At 46.7% G+C, this 17,101-nt stretch overlaps 2 protein-coding genes across 2 annotated transcripts; both read right to left on the reverse strand.

Moving 5' to 3' along the window:
• Positions 1 to 1,996: 1,996 nt before the first annotated feature.
• On the reverse strand, positions 1,997 to 4,112 carry LOC119339426. The gene has a single exon (XM_037611491.1). The coding sequence runs from the start codon at positions 4,110 to 4,112 to the stop codon at positions 2,226 to 2,228; it is 1,887 nt and encodes a 628-aa protein (XP_037467388.1). The 3' UTR covers positions 1,997 to 2,225.
• An 8,651-nt stretch (positions 4,113 to 12,763) lies between these two features.
• Positions 12,764 to 14,958, reverse strand: LOC119338465 (bidirectional sugar transporter SWEET6a-like). The gene is made up of 5 exons (XM_037610797.1): positions 14,797 to 14,958; positions 14,494 to 14,710; positions 14,244 to 14,405; positions 13,352 to 13,471; positions 12,764 to 13,231 (listed from the first exon to the last, which is right to left on the reverse strand). The coding sequence occupies exons 1-5, from the start codon at positions 14,874 to 14,876 to the stop codon at positions 13,070 to 13,072; spliced, it is 741 nt and encodes a 246-aa protein (XP_037466694.1). The 5' UTR covers positions 14,877 to 14,958; the 3' UTR covers positions 12,764 to 13,069.
• Between the last annotated feature and the right edge of the window lie 2,143 nt (positions 14,959 to 17,101).

Here is a 17,101-nt window from a genome sequence, read left to right on the forward strand (position 1 = left end):
GATTTTGCAGATCTCATCTGCATCAAAGGAGTGAAAAATTTGCCTTACTAGTGGCTCGTTCCATTCTTTCCTGTCCGAGCACATGAGTTGGTTTACCCATCTTAACCTCGACCTCCTTATGAATGTAGCTGTTTTCAGTCCCTCATCTCTTGGAATCCACTGGTCTAGTTTGATTTGGATACTCCCACATCTCCCACTCGCCAAATAATACCCTTTTTAAGGAGTTCTAACCCAGGATCGATTCCCTTCCACACGGGTGATGCATCAGACGCAAACACAGTGTCCAAAAGGTTGCCATTCGGGTAGTATTTTGACTTGAGTATCCTAGCACAAAGACTATTTGGGTTCTGGACCAGCCTCCACCTCTGTTTGGCAAGTAGAGCAATGTTAAAGAGGTGCATGTCCCTAAAACCTATTCCACCCGCTCTCTTCGGCATTGTCATGCATTCCCATGACATCCAGTGAACCTTACGGTGTCCATTCTCATCCCCCCACCAGAAATCGCGAATCAGCTTCTCGTATTTATCGCAAAAACCTTTTGAAAGGAGGAAAACACCCATCGTGTAGCAAGGTAGAGCTTGGACGACTGATTTGACATGTACTTCCTTTGCAGCATACGCCATATACTTTTCCGACCAATCATTACATCTTTTCCGAAATCTATCCATGATCGGCTGGAAATTATCATCCTTCATTCTCCCTTCTGGGATCGGGAGTCCCAAGTACTTGTTCTCAAAGGACGAAGAGATAACTCCCAATGTGCTTTTGATTTCTTCCCTAGTTTCAGCAGGGCAAATCTCACTGATAGAATAGAGCATTTGCTCTCACTAAGAAGTTGGCCTGTACCACAAGATCTTGAGGCCTGGAAAAATCCATATCACTTTTGATGCTCTAGCTATGGTGCACGAAATCAATAGCATTGCTTGTGGCACCTACGTTTGGGTGATGGGGAAGGAAGCAATTCACGGATGGGATTTTCATCCATGAACACACGGCTTCTAGTTTGAATGCTCATAGTTTAGTTTGAAGCGTCTTGCTGATAGCAAGTGGTTGTTTTTGACTGATCCCTGGGATTCGGTTATTGTACCTCTAAGAAGAAGACCACTTATTCTATGATATATACTGTAAAAAAGACCACTTATTCTGCTAAAAAACAACCCCGCATGGGCTTGGGCTTTGAAGGACATTACTTGTCTCCTACATACATATACGGTGGGTTCACAGCGTACCACCATTGACGAAGTGGTGATGAAATGCGTTGAGATGGTCACTGTCCGAATCTTTTTGTCGCCCATATGTTCTCCGTCCAGATCTTCCCACCGTCAACGGTTGCCGCAATGTCGACGTTAGTGGAACCGCAGATAGAGAGGGGAGAGTGATGCGGGAGACAACAAAGAGTGAGCGGTGAGGGGATTTATGGCACACCTTTGAGAAATATCGCACAGTCTCACACTCGTGCAACCGCGTGCCCTCTTTGCAATTGCTCTGATCTGACTCATCGGAAATGGTCGATTCAATTGTTCCTCTTTCTCTGAGCTACTTTGAGGAGTGTGCGATATTGGCCAAGCCAAACGCGCACATAACCAAATAAAACGATCAATCAAACACGAGCGTGTAGGATCTGCACATTTACTCTTCCATTCATGTCTATTTTAGATGGTTCTTTTACAGGTCTAAGGAGGAGATTGATCAAGCTGTCTGTAGTGGATAGCATTAATATCAATGCATATGATACCAATGTATGATACTACCTCCATAATACATAGTGTCAAATATCAGTATCTGAGATGACCTTATTTGTTGTCATGCGTGACATATCGTAGCATAGCACTATTATGATACGGTATCATGATATTGATATGATACTCAATTCTTTCTCTCTATTTAATTCTATGTCACATCATCAAAATTGTCACGTTTTGCGTTCCTACAAGTAAAAAGTCTCTGTACTCTTTTTTGGCAAATTTCCAATATTAATTAAAAAAAAATTTCTGCAAAAAAGAATGCTCATCTTCCTTTTTGCATTTGTCCAAAAAGACAATAACAAATATGAGATGAAAAGTTTAAAGTGCGTTTCATGGACAGCTCTAAACTATAGAGAGAGTTGCCGCCTGCAATTTCTTCAGCAGAATGGAATGGAAACAGCTACAGAGAAAACCATGGCAAGCAGTCACGCTCACTCACTCGTGCTATTCTTCAGTTTTTTTCTTAGCACAGTCTACTATTCAGTCGAACACAACGAGCTTCTGGTACTCCGGCCCAGCGATGGCCTTCTCCATGACGGCCCTCGGTGACAGGATGTATTCGCCCTCGAGGAACAGCTTCACCATATTCTTGGAGAAGCCGCTCACGAGCGCCACCCCCTTCTGATGCGCCGTCACCGGCACCGAGTCTGAGTCGCGCAGGTTCCAGAAGACGATCTGCGGCACGGCGTCGCCGTACCCGGCCTCAGAATACTTCCTCGTGATCGCCTCGTAGTCGGTCTCCCACGGCCTCGACGACGCCTGGTCGAACTCCATGTCGCTGAACACGAACACCTTCTTCACCATGCGCTCCGGAGGGACCTTGCCGGCGACGGCCACGCGCAGGAGCTGGTCGAACACCGCCTGGAAGTCGGTGTTCATGTCCCATTGCATCTCGCGTATGAATTGTGTCTTCTCCGCGAGGGTGTCGCCGGAGATGTGGTGCAGCTGCGGCTGCCCGCTGAAGGTGATGACGCGGTGGCGCCATGGCTCGTCGCAGAGCTCGGAGAGGAGGAGGCCGAGCGCGACGCATACGTCCATGGGGAGGCCGTTCATGCTGCCCGACACGTCGCAGACGGCGAGGCAGTTGTTGAGCTTGCCCAGCGCCAGCAGGTCCTCAACCATCCGCTTCCACTGCAGGTCCGCGGCTCCATCGTCGTCGTAGGCGGACTTCAGGATTTCGTGCGGCAGCAGAGCGCCCGCCGCGATCTTCGCCTTGCCGGACTTGACGTCGGCGAGGTAGCTGTTGAAACGATCTTCGTCGTGCTCGAGGAAGAGGTCCTTGTAGTTCTTCATCGCGACGGAGGCCACGCGCGTGTACACCACCTCGCCCCACGCGCGCGCCGAGATGAAGATCTCGGGGAGCTTGAGGGCATGGCGCAGCGGCACGTACGCGTCCTTGCGGAGGCGCTCTCGCGCGCGGTAGGCATAGTACGCGTCCGGCAAGTCCTCGGGAAGATCGGGCGCCGAGCCCTTGGGGAAGAGGCGGCGCGCGATGGCCTCGCAGATGAGCGTGGAGCGGTCGTAGCAGCTGTCGATCGACGGGCACCATTTTCCGGCAAGCGAGAGGTCGATGTTGCCATCCGAGAGCTTCTTCATGTCCTCAGCGAGTAGGGCGGCGAACACGTCGGCCGTCATGTCGTGCAGGAGGCGGTAGTTCGGGTCCCGGGCGTACCTCTCGACGGCTCTCGCCGCTGCATCCGCGCGCTTCTTCCTGCGCTCGACGGCGGCCTGGGCGGCCTCCTCCTGGTCGCGCTTCAGGCTGGCAGCAATGCGCGCCTCGCTCGTACCCCCGTACATGGACTCTTCCGAGTCTTCGCTCCACTGCTTCTTTGGGGTGCTGGCGGTGGTGGAGACACCGCCATGGATGATGCGGTGGAGGATCTCGGGGAGGTCCTTGAGGTATCCGAACTCGGCCACCGGGCGCGCGTTGAGGGCGAGCGTGGCGGGGTGGGAGCCATGCATCCAGAGCGCGGCGGCGTAGAACCCCTCCCGGTCGGACTTGCCGGTGCCGCGCACGCCACGGAGGTTGCAGGCGAGGCGGAGCGCGGTGGTAGGCTCGGCGGCCCAGGCGTTTGCGAGGAGAGATGACACGGTCTCGGCCGGGGTGTCGGGAACGACGTGGAAGAAGAAGTCGAGGCAGGGGTCACCCGAGGTGGCGAACGTCGGGGAGTTGTTCTCCGTGCACGTCTTCGCCGGCGGCGTCGGGGCAGGCTTGTTGAAGTTGGCGTCGAGCAGGTCCACGAACTGGTCGCCGGTGGCGGCCGCAGCTGCCGTTGCGGCGAGGCTCTCGGCCGGCGGACCGCGCAGGGTGTAGGAGACGGCCCTGCGGCACGCCGCAGCCGCCGCCGCCGCCGCCGCCGCCGCCATGATGATCGATCGGTTTGGTCTGGGTGAGGGTTTTGGCTCTGGGTTTTGGGGGGATTTTTAAGATCGTAGATGTCGTGATTAGTTTAGAAGAGACGGATTTTGCGGTGGATCGTGCAGCATTTGTGGAAGGTTTTGCTAATTAAGCCGATCCTTATCCTCGGAATTGGGCACGCTAATTTGTCGCTGGAGCCGTTTTATTTTCCTAGCTCGTATATATGCATCTCTCTTTCCTTTTCCTTTTTTTTTTGAGGGTAACCTCTTTCCTTTTCCTTGGAAGGTTTATAGTACGATAATATGTTTTGACGCAAGTGTTATCGAATTCAAAATTCTTTTAAATATTTCAGGCCCAAAAAATCTGAAAAATCCGTGATCTTCTGGAAACCGTTTTTTCTGGTTCCTCCCAGTAGAAAACCGGAATCGAGAAAAAAAAACTTGGAAGGGACATGTACATTTCTATCGTAGTGTCGTTAAACTTTTTTGAATTCAATCCTGCTCAATCTTATTAAACCATGTACAAGAATCAAGATTCCATTTGTTTCACAGGTATTCAATGATTGCATATCATCCATGGTTTTCCTAAGCCACATACCATGGATCAGCCCCAAGCCAGATACATATTTTTCCACTAAAAAAAAGTACCTTTCCTTTTAGAGAGAGAGGACCACCTGATTAGATTTTTTTTTTTTGCGAAAACACTGGACCTTTCAGTGATCAACAACAATGTTGACATTCCAGAAGCCATACATATCGGCCTCGCATTAAAACAAGAGAGTTTCTAGCTATTTGAAGAGCATCAAAGTTCGGGTCACCACTATCACCACTAAATTTTTGCCTCGACTTCCTTTTTTGATGCTGCCAACCGCACTTGCACAATCAGATACAGTGACGCTAGGTGGGTGTGGTAGGGTTAGGGTTGAGGGAGACGCTGCCGAGGCCGTTGCGGTGGTGTCGCGTCGGAATAAGTTTCTCCGGGCTCCGTTCGCGGTCAGGCGAGGCTTTTGCCTTCGTCTAGGAGCCAGCGGTGTTGGGGATTCCCGGATCTCGTCGAGGTCGCGGGCTATGGTGGTTGAAGGTCCATCGGCACTGGCCGTTTGGATCCTCAGATGGGCGATGGATGCAGGGAGACGAAGACCTTTCTTCTTCCTTGTTGGTATGATTTGTTGCTGCTGTTCTTCTCCTACCTTTGCGCTGATGCTGGTGGGAGATCCTGCTTTGTCCGGGTGGATGGCCCAGCCGCGGTGCTGGACCGGTCGGATGACTTGAGTTCTCTTCCTTTCGGAAGGGACACTTTTCGCGGTACTCAAAGCCAAAGATGGCGACGACTGTTGCAGGTGTGTTGGATTGATGTCCATGCCCTCTCAGCGCTGGTGTCAAGAAAGGAGGAAGCAGCGTGGCGGCAATTGTACCGTGGTCGAAGATGATGACCTGTTTGCAACTGGTTGCAGATCCTTCTGCTGCAGGGGTCTTCTCTCAAGATTCAGGGATGATGACACAGGGCTCCGGAGATCTTCTTGTGTTATGGTTGTCTTAGGGTACTCTAGGTGTTCAAGGTCCTTTGTGTTTGCGTTTCAGTGTGATTGTAAGAGTCAACTACTTTGTACTGATTCGTAATTGGAATGAAAATTTCTCAAAAAAAAGATACAATGAAAACCGCTCCTATGCTCTGGTGTTTTTTTTTTTAAAAAAAAGGCATATGCCCAACTTTATAAATAAAGCCACCAGGCAGAGTACCAGCGCACAACACCCACAAAACGAACAAACACAGAGTAGCCCCACAATTTTAAGGAGAGATACATGGCACCCAGGCCAGCACACGGCACGCAAGCCGGAAAGACTGAAAACGACTTAGCGAGCAACTGGTCGAAGCACCGCAAAACATCTAAGCAATATGCTCCTGTCTGGATAGAGAAGACGCCGAGGCCTGAACTTTAGAAATCAGGAGATTAAGAGCATCCCGGTCCTCCGTCTTAGTCAATGATCCCCACTGCTGCAAGAACACACATGGTTTAAATAAGCAGTCAGCAGGCTTAGCAGGAAAAACATACTCGATGGTAAACTTATTCCTAATCATCCACAAAGACCAACAAATCGCTCCAAGTCCTACCCAGAAAACCCTTTTAGTAATTCCAATCAGATGATTACCAAGGGCCTAGAGCTCACAAAAGGACGAAGGGTCCTAGGGGACCTGGAGCCACGATCTAACACAACTCCAGACCAGCTTGGCCAAAACACACTGAAAAATAATATGATTTGTGTCCTCCAGAGCACCACAGAGAGCCCAAAACTCCGATCCTGGGCCATTCCTTTTACGGATTTGGTCGCATCACAGTTCCCTTCCCCCGTTTGCTTCTCTGTTCACGAACCCCTCTCATGGTTTTCTGTATCTCCCCACCCTCCAGTGCAACAAGCTCATCTAAGAAACATGTAATAAAATTGCTTATGCAAAGGACTTTGGCAGATGTTTTCGTGAATCAAGTCACGCTTCGCCCTCCGCAACGCTCATAGAGTAACCATCATAGTAACATCTTTAATTAAAGGGGAGTTTGTACGTCGTTCAGGGCTTAGGTCTCATCCGTCCACCCAAAAACCACGTGCTTGCATTAACTCAATCAAATCATACCAAAACCTCAACTAAATCACAGCTTTCCTTGCCTTCTCCTACCCATAACCAAATAAAATTAAATCTTACCAAAACCCCAACTAAATCAAAACTTTCCTTGCCTTCCCCTACCCATGCTCAAATCAAATCAATCTTACAATTTTTTTGAATATGTGGGTGTAAGATATATGTCAGACACAATTGATGTTGACCAACTAAAAATATGTGTGCCCCAATTTCAACGCATGAGCAATCAGCTAGTACTCTTTATATCCAGTTCCTCTTCCATGGCAAACAATCAATTTTTCGCATTAGGCTCTCCCCAATTCTAACTTCTCCCATACGTGTCCCTCAGTGTGGTTCAAGGAATTGAACTTAGCCGGGGCGAAACATTGAAGGAATAAAATTTTGATTGACGAATGGAAGTCCGCTGAACCAAATCTCATAAAATTCAAATATGAAGCTAGATGCACTCGAAAATTTACATGACCAATGATTTAGAACAGTTCAAGATTCTCGAGAATTGGGTTGTAACCACCTAAAATCACAAAATATAACATAAACGTCACACATAACTACTAACTTGGACTCCCGCTGCTTGAATAATTCATTCCATGGCCCAAAATATCCAACTCCATGACTAATAGATACCTACAACAGGTGAACAAGCTGATATCAATACATGTATTGGAACAAGTAAGCAAATAGTTTGAAACAAATAACAAAAGTATTTACCCTAATCATAAGTATACGAGGAGGGTTTGGTAGATGGCCTCTACGGTCTCTCAAGCTGTGAAAAATGTTCTATGATCTTCTTGTCATCAATTCCAGCAAATATATCTCGCTCTACATATAGCATATCATCAGATCATTCAACCAATCATCAGATATCTTATTTCTCAAATCTGTCTTAATGATATTCATGGCTGAGAAAACTCTTTCAACAGATGTCGTCGCCACTGGCAAAGTCAAAGCAAGTGTGATGAGTCGGTAAACCAAAGGGAAGTGTAAATGTCCCTTAGTTTCAACCAACTCGAGAGCAAGATTAGCGAGACGGCCACAACTGCAAAAAACATCAGACCTTTTCATCATATATATCAATGTATATCTTGAGCTGACCATCCAAATGATATTGTTCTTCTTGATCGAACTCGATCGAGTACATAGATGCAAGCTCAAGTAGGTTCTCATGATTAAATCTGCTGAATGAGTCTCTAGGATCTAGACTAGCAATGCATATCAATAACCTTGTTGAAGTTTCACTGAACCGGTTATTCATCTCAGCTATGTTTGTGTCAAGAACCTCATTGAATATTTCAACTTTGTAGTGATGGAAGCAACTAACCATTTTGCGGGAACTCCTTGGGTAACCCCTTGCTGGTATATTCTCATCCATACTAGGCACTGGTATCTCCCTTCTAATACAAAACGAAGTGGCAGCCGCCAAAAGTGCCTCCCATCTGTCATCCCTTAGTTGTTGCAATAAACTTTTAACAGACACAATCATGTTCATTGCACTTACTATGTTTTGATCCTTTTGTTGCAATGCTTGTGACAAGTCATTAGTCAAACCAAGCACTTTAAGCATCAAATGTAAGATCAGAACAAATTCAAAGACCTCCATAGATTTCATCAAACTTGATGCTTTGCCTCTATCGTCCGCATCCTCCCCATCACTGGCGGAGCTACGTGTTACCAAAACAGGCCATGGCCCGCCCAGCCCACAGTAAATACAGTGGAGCGCTGAGAGTATACTGGGCCTTGAGGGCAAAACTAATGGGCTTTGTTTGTACTTGCCCGCCCAGTTTCCCTGAAGTGGCGGTCCGCCACTGCTCCCCATCATGAGAAATAGCATGTAGCACTTGAATCACCGAATCTCACATTTGATAAAGCCAAATCAATGTCCTATGGTGAGATCCCCATCGCATATCACCAGGTCTTGCTAAAGTTGTCTCTTGATGTTTGCCTCTTCCTTTAAGAATCTCCCCGTTTTCTAATTGCCACACAATCTTTTCATGATGCTTCTGTAATAATGCATCTTTTCTTTTACACGAAACACTGACCTACAAATCAAAGCATTGCAAAGTACAAGTCAGCAAGAAGTCAAAATCATTGTAAAGTACAATGATTCACTTGAATATTCAATGGGTTATAAAATATACTAACCATGGTTACAATCATATTTGCATATCCAAAGAAATCACTAACACAAGGATACCCTTCACAACAGCCACAATCACTAATTGAAGCTGATGGGCAAAACAGTGAACATAAAACGCATGTGGATTTTCATCTAGCACCAGTTTTTTTAAGCCATTTAGTTGCCCACGCATATTTGAGGCGCCATCATAACCTTGCCCTATCAATCTAGACATGGATAATCCATGGGTAGCAAACACTTCATCCAAGGATCTTTTGAGAGAAGCGGATCTGGTGTTCACTACATGCTTGACAGCAAGTAACCTTTTCAAAATATCTTCCTTTATGTTCAAAAACCTGATAATGACAGCCATTTGTTCTCTAACGAATGCATCACGAGACTCATCAACAAGTCGAGAGAAATGACTATGCCCAAGCTCATTCATGATTACTTCGGTGGTCTTTTCTGCGCAAGCTTGTACCATTTGCTTCTGGATTTCATGACAAGTCATTTGATGATTCCCAGGAGCATTGTCATTGAGTAGATCAACTGTAGCTTTGCATCTTATAGCATACCAATCCAACAACTCACGAGAATTACCTTGTTTTCTTTTACACTGTACTCTAGCCAATCAAACTCGTCAAACCACTCCTCTCTGAATACCCTGTTATCTGTAGTGTTTCGAGGAAAATCATGCCCATACGGCTGACATGGACCTTTCTTCAAATACCCCCTCCTCACTGCATCTCTGATTTCTGGAGTAGGGTAATCTCCAATTTGTTTCCGGAGTCCAGGATCAGGTTCAGTGTGAGTTGGACTAAATCCTAGAATAGAAGTTTGCAAAGTGTTATCATGAGAGCGCTCATTATACACTTCAGGTTCAGGAACTACATCTTCTACAATGTTTGCATCTGAGGCTTCAGTGGATAAAATGTTTGCATCAGGTTCAGGAACAAGAACATGAATAGGAGCTTGAAATTCATTAGATGGTGGAGTTCCAAAATAAGCAACAATTGACTTCATCTTTTTAAAGATTCCCTACATTACAAAATCACCATGTCAAGTACTGAACCTATTCAATAATTGGCTAGAAATTGAAGGAACGGGAGCTTGAGATTTAGTAGCAAAGAATAGATTGGACTATTTGCATGAGGTCGATCTCGATCCACTGCCGCCGCTGCCTCCTCCCTCATAGGCCACGCTCGGCACCGCTGCTTCTTTCTGTTCGCCCATACGTGGACCAGCGAACGACGGATGTGGATCAGGTGCTCGCAGCCAGTGGCCCGGAGAGGCAGAGCTCTTCGGCGACAAGCCGACGGTCCGGCGAGGTGGAGCTCTGTGGCGGCGAGCCGGCGACGGCTAGGTTACTCTCGCTGCTGCTCCGCTCGATTGGGGATTTTCTGGAATGCCTGTACCACGAGGTCGAAGGATTGGGTGTGGCCGTGCTAACTAGTTTTAGATCGTGGACTGCAACTGGGCCTTTGCGCCTCCCATGCAAATCCCCACATGTATTGGCCCATGTACTAAAACGAATTGTATTTTTTTTGTATATGTAATTTTGGCTACCCGGGGCGGCCAACCATGCTGGCCCCTACCGTGGCGCCGCCACTGGTGTCCCTGGCTACCAGTACCCACACACATTGCGTAATTGATACTCCAAAAAAAGAATGTCTTCACAAATCATCTCCATGAGAAAATTACAATTCTCTTTGATTTTGTAGCAGTATTTCTATGTTTTTCGGGCCAGCCTCCATGATAAAATTACAATTTTCCCCAGTATTTTATACTTCCAAAGTCTCATCCATCCCTTCTGTTCCTTCTCCGTGTTAGACACACTAGGGCTTCCTTCAAGCCTCCTAAACACCAGAGAAAAAAAAACTCAACAATCAATGCCCAAAGAACTAGCAAAAGAAGTCCAAGCCACTTGAAAGAAACACCTCTTGGCTCCTTTTTGCCATGGGAGCCCATTCGCGCGTCCATAAAAACACCTCTTGGATAACTCTGTTGATAAGCATATCTTCTTCGTGATTATTTCATCCACACCTTTTATGTAATATCGTCCAAAAGTTAATATAATTGCTCAAAGAGAAAATGATGGAAGCATGATCATCAAGAAATTTGCGACCAAAGAAATTATTGGGTGTCCTCCAAATGAACTAGTAAATGAGAACTGCCAACTAAGGAGCAAGCTTCACGATTCCATTACAAAAGAGAAAATTCATCTGCCGGGCATATCCTCAACGTCGGATGGTGCCCTCTGGAAGCTCACAATTCACCACCTATCGGATGAATATTGCTAAAGAACACTAAAACGGAAGATGGTTCACCATCTCTTTCACAGAGCAGGGCAATGCTCATCATCTCTCCATCCCCTTCTCATCAGATTATCTTGTGTTAAGATGTTCTTTCTCAGTCTCAACCAAAGGAAAATTCTGATTTTCAAAGGGATCTTTAGCTTCTAAAGGTGTTTGTAGTGGGCCACTAGTCCTGCTATGAGTTGAAGATAATAAAGTGATTTCGTACATAACTTGCCATTGTTTAATTTCCAATCAGACTATCTCCTTCATCATTCGTTTGCAAATATTGAACCTTTTCTTCAAGTTGTAACCACTATAATGCCACTTCCTCCATAAGTATTCTTCTAAAAGGTATCCTATCTGATCATCACCCATGATATTCTTGATTGGCTTCTTCTTTGAAAAGGTGATGCTATGAAGCCTAGAGAATTGGGGAGCTAGATCCCCTCCCCCCATTCGTCCAATCATCTTCCCAATGCATTTTATAGCTCCATAACCTATTGTTTTCTTATGTATCTCGGAAAGATATGACCCCCACCCAATCAAGCTCTGTCATAAGTGAGAAACACCGGAACCATTTTCCCACTAGGCCAAAACACGCCTCATGAAGATCTTTCTCGTAAAGTATCATTTTCCAACTGTCGATGGTACTTCACAACTTCCACAACCACTTGCATAGAATACTGTAACTCATTTTGGTCAAGTGTAAGACTCACATTGCTCCATAATATTTTGTCAAGTAGATAGAAGGCCTTTGAAAATTGTTCGAAATTAGAGATAATTTCTCTAGTTTATAAGCACATCCACGGCAGACAAATAGATATATATTGCAAGAAATATCAGAATAGCTTAGATAGGCAACCATGCAGCCTAAAAAAACTCAATAAGACTCTGAAGAAGACGTTCTAAGGTTCCAACTTCCAAGTGGACAAAGGTTCACACTAAACATATTAAAAGTCTCAACCAGGCACTATTAAATAAGCAACTAATAGCAATGACTCCTAGACACTTGTATGAATGTTCACTAAGCATTGTCCAGAAATATGTGATGTTGCTATGCGGTGCATATGCCATGATGGTATCCCATGCATGTGCACCGGTCTTAGTTTGATATTCATGCAATGGGCAGCCAAGTAGAAACATGGGTTCATCGTGCACCGGTCTTAGTTTGATATTCATGCTCAACTGCAAAATCAATCTTCACACATGAATTTTCCGAAATTGTAGATTATGCCACTTACCACCCTCTGAAATATTGTACGGAAGATGACATATGTTTTTCTTTTGCGGGTAACATCTGGATAGTTATAAATTTATAATGAAAAAAGCAGCACCCTCTTGCCTCCCTAGCTCAACAAAGCAAGGCTCCGGTGCAAGATTTCTATATACATGCATATTACGTAGAAATAATAAGGTCCAAGTTTAAGTTAGTGGTGTCTTTATTACTTCTAACGCCCAAATTTGATGTACTGCTACACTAGACACACACCGAAACGTACACGAACAGGTTGCCAGTACAAGCGTACGTTGAGCAGCAACAAGCAGGCATCGTCACGTGAAAAGAGCAGCAGTCAGCCAGGAAGCCCGTGTCTCCTTTCCGCCCAGACATGTTTTGCGCGCCAACCAGAGTAGAGATTGAGAGAGCAGGTGACAAGCCTGGTCTCATTCACTATCTGGGACAACTCAGCTACGTATACATTGTTCCATCAGTTTTGCACTAGACAGACGACAATGGTTCACGAAACAAAGGCACACTTAGACGACTCTACCTAACATTAACAAATGGTACTAGCTAGCACCACACTTGTTGAAGCATCATCCGGAAGTCTTAACTGTTCAAAATGTCTTGGGCTAAAATCTCGGCCATTGGTGGGCCGGATTTGATCGCTGGCTGTGGGCTTGCTACTGTTGCAAAGCCGAGTTATCTCTCGACGGTAACGGAGACGTTGCCGCTGCCGCCAGTGTTGTTGTTGACGGCAGTGGGCAGCTCGACGCTCTTCTCCTTCTTCGGCGTCGACTTGTAGTAGCAGGCGTAGAGGATCAGCTGGATGAGGCCGAAAAAAGCACCGAGGCCATTGGGGATCTACACATAATTAAGAAAAAAAGGTATAACGGTTAATTATATCGATGTAAAAAAAAGATGCAGAGTGTAAGTTTGGTTGAGTTGCAACTTCTTGATGAGATGTGTATGTAGTGTACTGACCGTCACGTAGAGATCAAACTTGATGAGCGCATAGGCTGTCCAGCAGCAGCCGTTGAGGAAGTTCACCAGCGATAGGAAGAATGGCATGTACTCCACGCTCTTGGTCCTTATCACTTTACCCTGCAAGCAGGATACAATGTTAGTTAGTACTTTCGTAATTTGTTACAAGCACAAGGCTGAGTCATTAAATGTACATGACCTAGATGATGAGTAAACAAGTTACGACACCAAGCTAGACTGCATGACCCACGGGATTCATGGAACCCCGATGTCAGTGGCCGGTGCAGTATCCTTTTTTGGATTTCGACATCATATCACCTCATAGAGTTGGCAAAAGAGAAGGATCATCAAAAGGCAAAGATTACAACAGCAGGAACATATGATCTATATATCCATGCAATGCATCCCCAAGTTATCGCACACACATTTGTGATGAAGCGCTGGATCACAGGTTTTAGTTAGATCATGAACGTCACTCAACAGCTAGCTAACACAAGAGTTTGGCGGGTGCAACAGAAAGTTGTTTCGCTGGCTAGCCATACGGAATGCAAGTCCACAAGCAGAGGACAATGTTGGTTAGCCACACGTGCATCATTAAGTCTGCCCGTAGTGAGTAGTATCATGCATATGATACTAGTGTATAGTAGTACCTTCTAATGCATAGTATCATATCGTAGTATCTTATATCTAACCTTATTTATTGTCATTCATGACATATAGTAGCATAGTATTTATTATGATACTCAATCCTAGTTGGCATGCATGATACTAGCCATGATACTCTCACTACGCGTGGCCTAACACGCAACTACTGATTGAGTGCAAAATAAAACTCTACAAAATAGCAGAACCTCCACAAGAAATAAAAAGAGTAGAACATCATTTTACGTACCATGATGGTGAGCGGGGAGGCATACATGATGGAGCCAAAGATGACACAGAGGATGCCGACGATCATGGAGCGCTTTTCGTGGGTGTGGGCGCCGAGGAGCACGCCGACCACCACAGCCACCATGAACGCCGCCTCGGCGCCGAGCACGGCGAGCATCTTCAGCTGCACGCGCGCAAGGGCATGCATGGGTTAGGGCCTTAGGGGCAGAATTAAGGAGGAATGACTAAGGGATGTACTATCATATGTGTACCCTCTTGTTGTTGGTGGAGTAGATGAAGAAGATGATGAGGTAGATGCCCTCGATGACGAGCCCGATGCCGTTTATGGTGACGACGAGGATGCTGTTGGGGTGGACGATGGGGAGTCCGTAGAAGACCCAGAGCATGCAGTTGAGCAGCGTCGCCAGGTAGGGGTCCGGCTTGAATTCCTCCACGTCCTTGGCCTTGCAGATCCGCCAGAACGTCGGCCTGCGCGCACACAGGCAACAAATACAAGTCACCAACAACCGCCTTCCATGTACATGGATAGATTAGGTAAGAGGAGGCTGGCTTACGTGGGGGAGAGGAAGAGCCCGAAGGAGATGACATTGCCGATGATGCCGACGATGTTGCGAGCTGCATCGGCGGAGACCATTTTGCTCGCCGGGAAGGAAACGGCTGGCTTGAGGAAGAGGAAGGATGTTCTTGTGAACGGGCTGGGGCGATGAAAGAGGCCGGCCGAGCTTATAGCGTGGCCGGGTTCGCATTCCCCAAGCTATCCCCCAATGGATATGGTTAGGGGTTAACGGTTAGTTAGACTGGGTTTTACTAGTCGTCGTGGCTGGGTAAGATCCGAGTCTAGCTCGTGGGTCAGACTGCCAAGTCATACGTGGGTGTAACGTGCGCGCGTGCATGCCCGGATCGGGAAACCGAGAGAAATGGGGCGGCATGCGTAACCTCCTCTCGTACGCTAGTGTGCCGTGCCCTCATCCGTAGCAATAACGTGGCATTGCAAGACATCGAATAAAGATAGGATAGATGAATGCACAAGGCCCGCTCCAAAAACAAATGCACAAGGATAGGGCGTACTACTATATATGTTGTACGAGTTGGCATAGATGTGCAAAGACAGAAGTAGAAAAAGCAAAGGCAAATAAGCGAGCATGTCGTTTGGTTGTCCAAGAATCTCGATTGTGATAATTTTATTATGCTTGGAGTGTTTTGTACTTTCAATGACATTTTATAATAGACCTATGTCTTTTGCAAAAGAAAAAAGAGGATGTACTAGCAGTGTGACCGACGCACTTGTTGGTATAACAAGCGAATCATCAAAAAAATTGCTTCCATTTACAGGAATTTGGCTGTATTTATTTTCTGAAAAAGGAATTTCGGCTGCTTTTATTCAAGCTAAAACACACTCACTTTGTTACTCAATAATAAAGTCGCCTCTAGAGACTAGAGTGGTCCTTTTGCCCTCTGGGACTACTTAATCCCCTTTGTTAGTTTTTTTGTTGTTGCATCGTTCTTGTTTCCCCCGGTTTTGTAGCACTTTAGCTTGCCCCTACGGTACTCCCCTGGCTTGACCTTTGGGCGATGCTCTATGCGAATTGAGAACCCATGGGACTTTGCATATTCATGATAGTAGTCTTGAGCTTGCAAAAAAAAAATGTGCCAAGCTTAATTTCAGTTCTCGGAGATGGATGCCCCACCATCTCAGATTGCTTTTCATCCCAGTTGGACGCCTGCCACTCATTTGGCACATGCGTTGCCTCTACATCAGAGCATCTCTAGCAAACCCCGTATAAGTGGTCAAACCCGTATAATTTTTGCGTTTTACAGTTTTGGTTGAAAAAAGTGTCCAGAACAGAAACCGTAAAAGTGGTCCAACCCGTAAATTTTTAAGGGCACCAAAAATGCACACCCGAAATCCTTATATTTGGAGGTTGGAAGGCCAAACCTAAGGGGCCCCGTATACCGGTCAAACCTCGTCAGAGTAAACACGCCGCTGCGGAGTTTGCTGGAGTCCGCTCTGAACTCACCGGAATTCATCACCGCACACCGGAAAAGGCCGCTAGACGCTGCAATTGATCGCCGCCGGTTCGAATTGGACCAGGTCGACATCGCCGTGGCCTCCCATGGCATCGTCCTGGCCGCCGGAATCCTCTCGGCGCGGCAGGCAAAGGGGCACGGCTCGGCCGGCACGGCTGGCAATAGAGCAAGGCGCGGAAGGCGGAGGAGACGGGGCGTGGCCGGCGAGGCTGGGCGCGGACAGCGTGGTGACGGGGTGCGGCCGACGGGCGACGGGGCACGACCGGCGGGCGACGGGGAGCGGCCGGCGGGGACGGGACACAGCTGACGGCCGATGGGGTTGGGCGCGCCCAGCGTGGCCGGCGCGGATGGCTGGGGGAAGGGGTTGCAGCGGCCGGACTTGAGGAAGGAGCTCTTTATTCGAGTTTTACAGTTCGTTTTACAGTATCTGTTCGGCCGTAGCTAAACTGAACCCTTAGAATGCATTTTTTGACCCGCATTTCAGTTTTACAGATTGTGATTTTAAGGGGTCTGCTAGAGATGCTCTTATTGCAATGCATGTTTGCACGCTGCTTGCGACAATCTCTTATGACTACTTGGGTTGCGCTAAAACAGCTGGTTGTGCTAGCCTTGTAGTGTGTCTAGTACCGGCATCCTGAGTTGAAACAGGAGGCCTTGCATTTTTCTACAAGCATAATTGTTAGTTTTTTTGCTGTACATGGCAAATATTGTCATCTTTGCTTGGCAAATTATACTATATGTACATGGCAAATGATGTTATTTTTGCATGTCAAGTTTTTTGCAATACCATGTAGTGTAAACCTTTTCTGAAGCTCCCTTATTTTTCCCTTG

Source organism: Triticum dicoccoides, chromosome 7B (genome assembly GCF_002162155.2).
Source record: "Triticum dicoccoides isolate Atlit2015 ecotype Zavitan chromosome 7B, WEW_v2.0, whole genome shotgun sequence".
In the NCBI taxonomy this organism is placed as follows: domain Eukaryota; kingdom Viridiplantae; phylum Streptophyta; class Magnoliopsida; order Poales; family Poaceae; genus Triticum; species Triticum dicoccoides.

What these genes read in the sequence shown, in the direction of transcription:
- LOC119338465 (XM_037610797.1), bottom strand. Translation starts at nt 14,876, where the DNA reads ATGGTCTCCGCCGATGCAGCTCGCAACATCGTCGGCATCATCGGCAAT. An exon ending in GGGCTCTTCCTCTCCCCCAC is followed by an intron (nt 14,711 to 14,796) that starts GTAAGCCAGCCT and finishes GTGTGCGCGCAG; the next exon opens with GCCGACGTTCTGGCGGATCT. An exon ending in AGTTTGATCTCTACGTGACG is followed by an intron (nt 13,232 to 13,351) that starts GTCAGTACACTA and finishes AATTATGTGTAG; the next exon opens with ATCCCCAATGGCCTCGGTGC.
- LOC119339426 (XM_037611491.1), bottom strand. Translation starts at nt 4,112, where the DNA reads ATGGCGGCGGCGGCGGCGGCGGCGGCGGCTGCGGCGTGCCGCAGGGCC.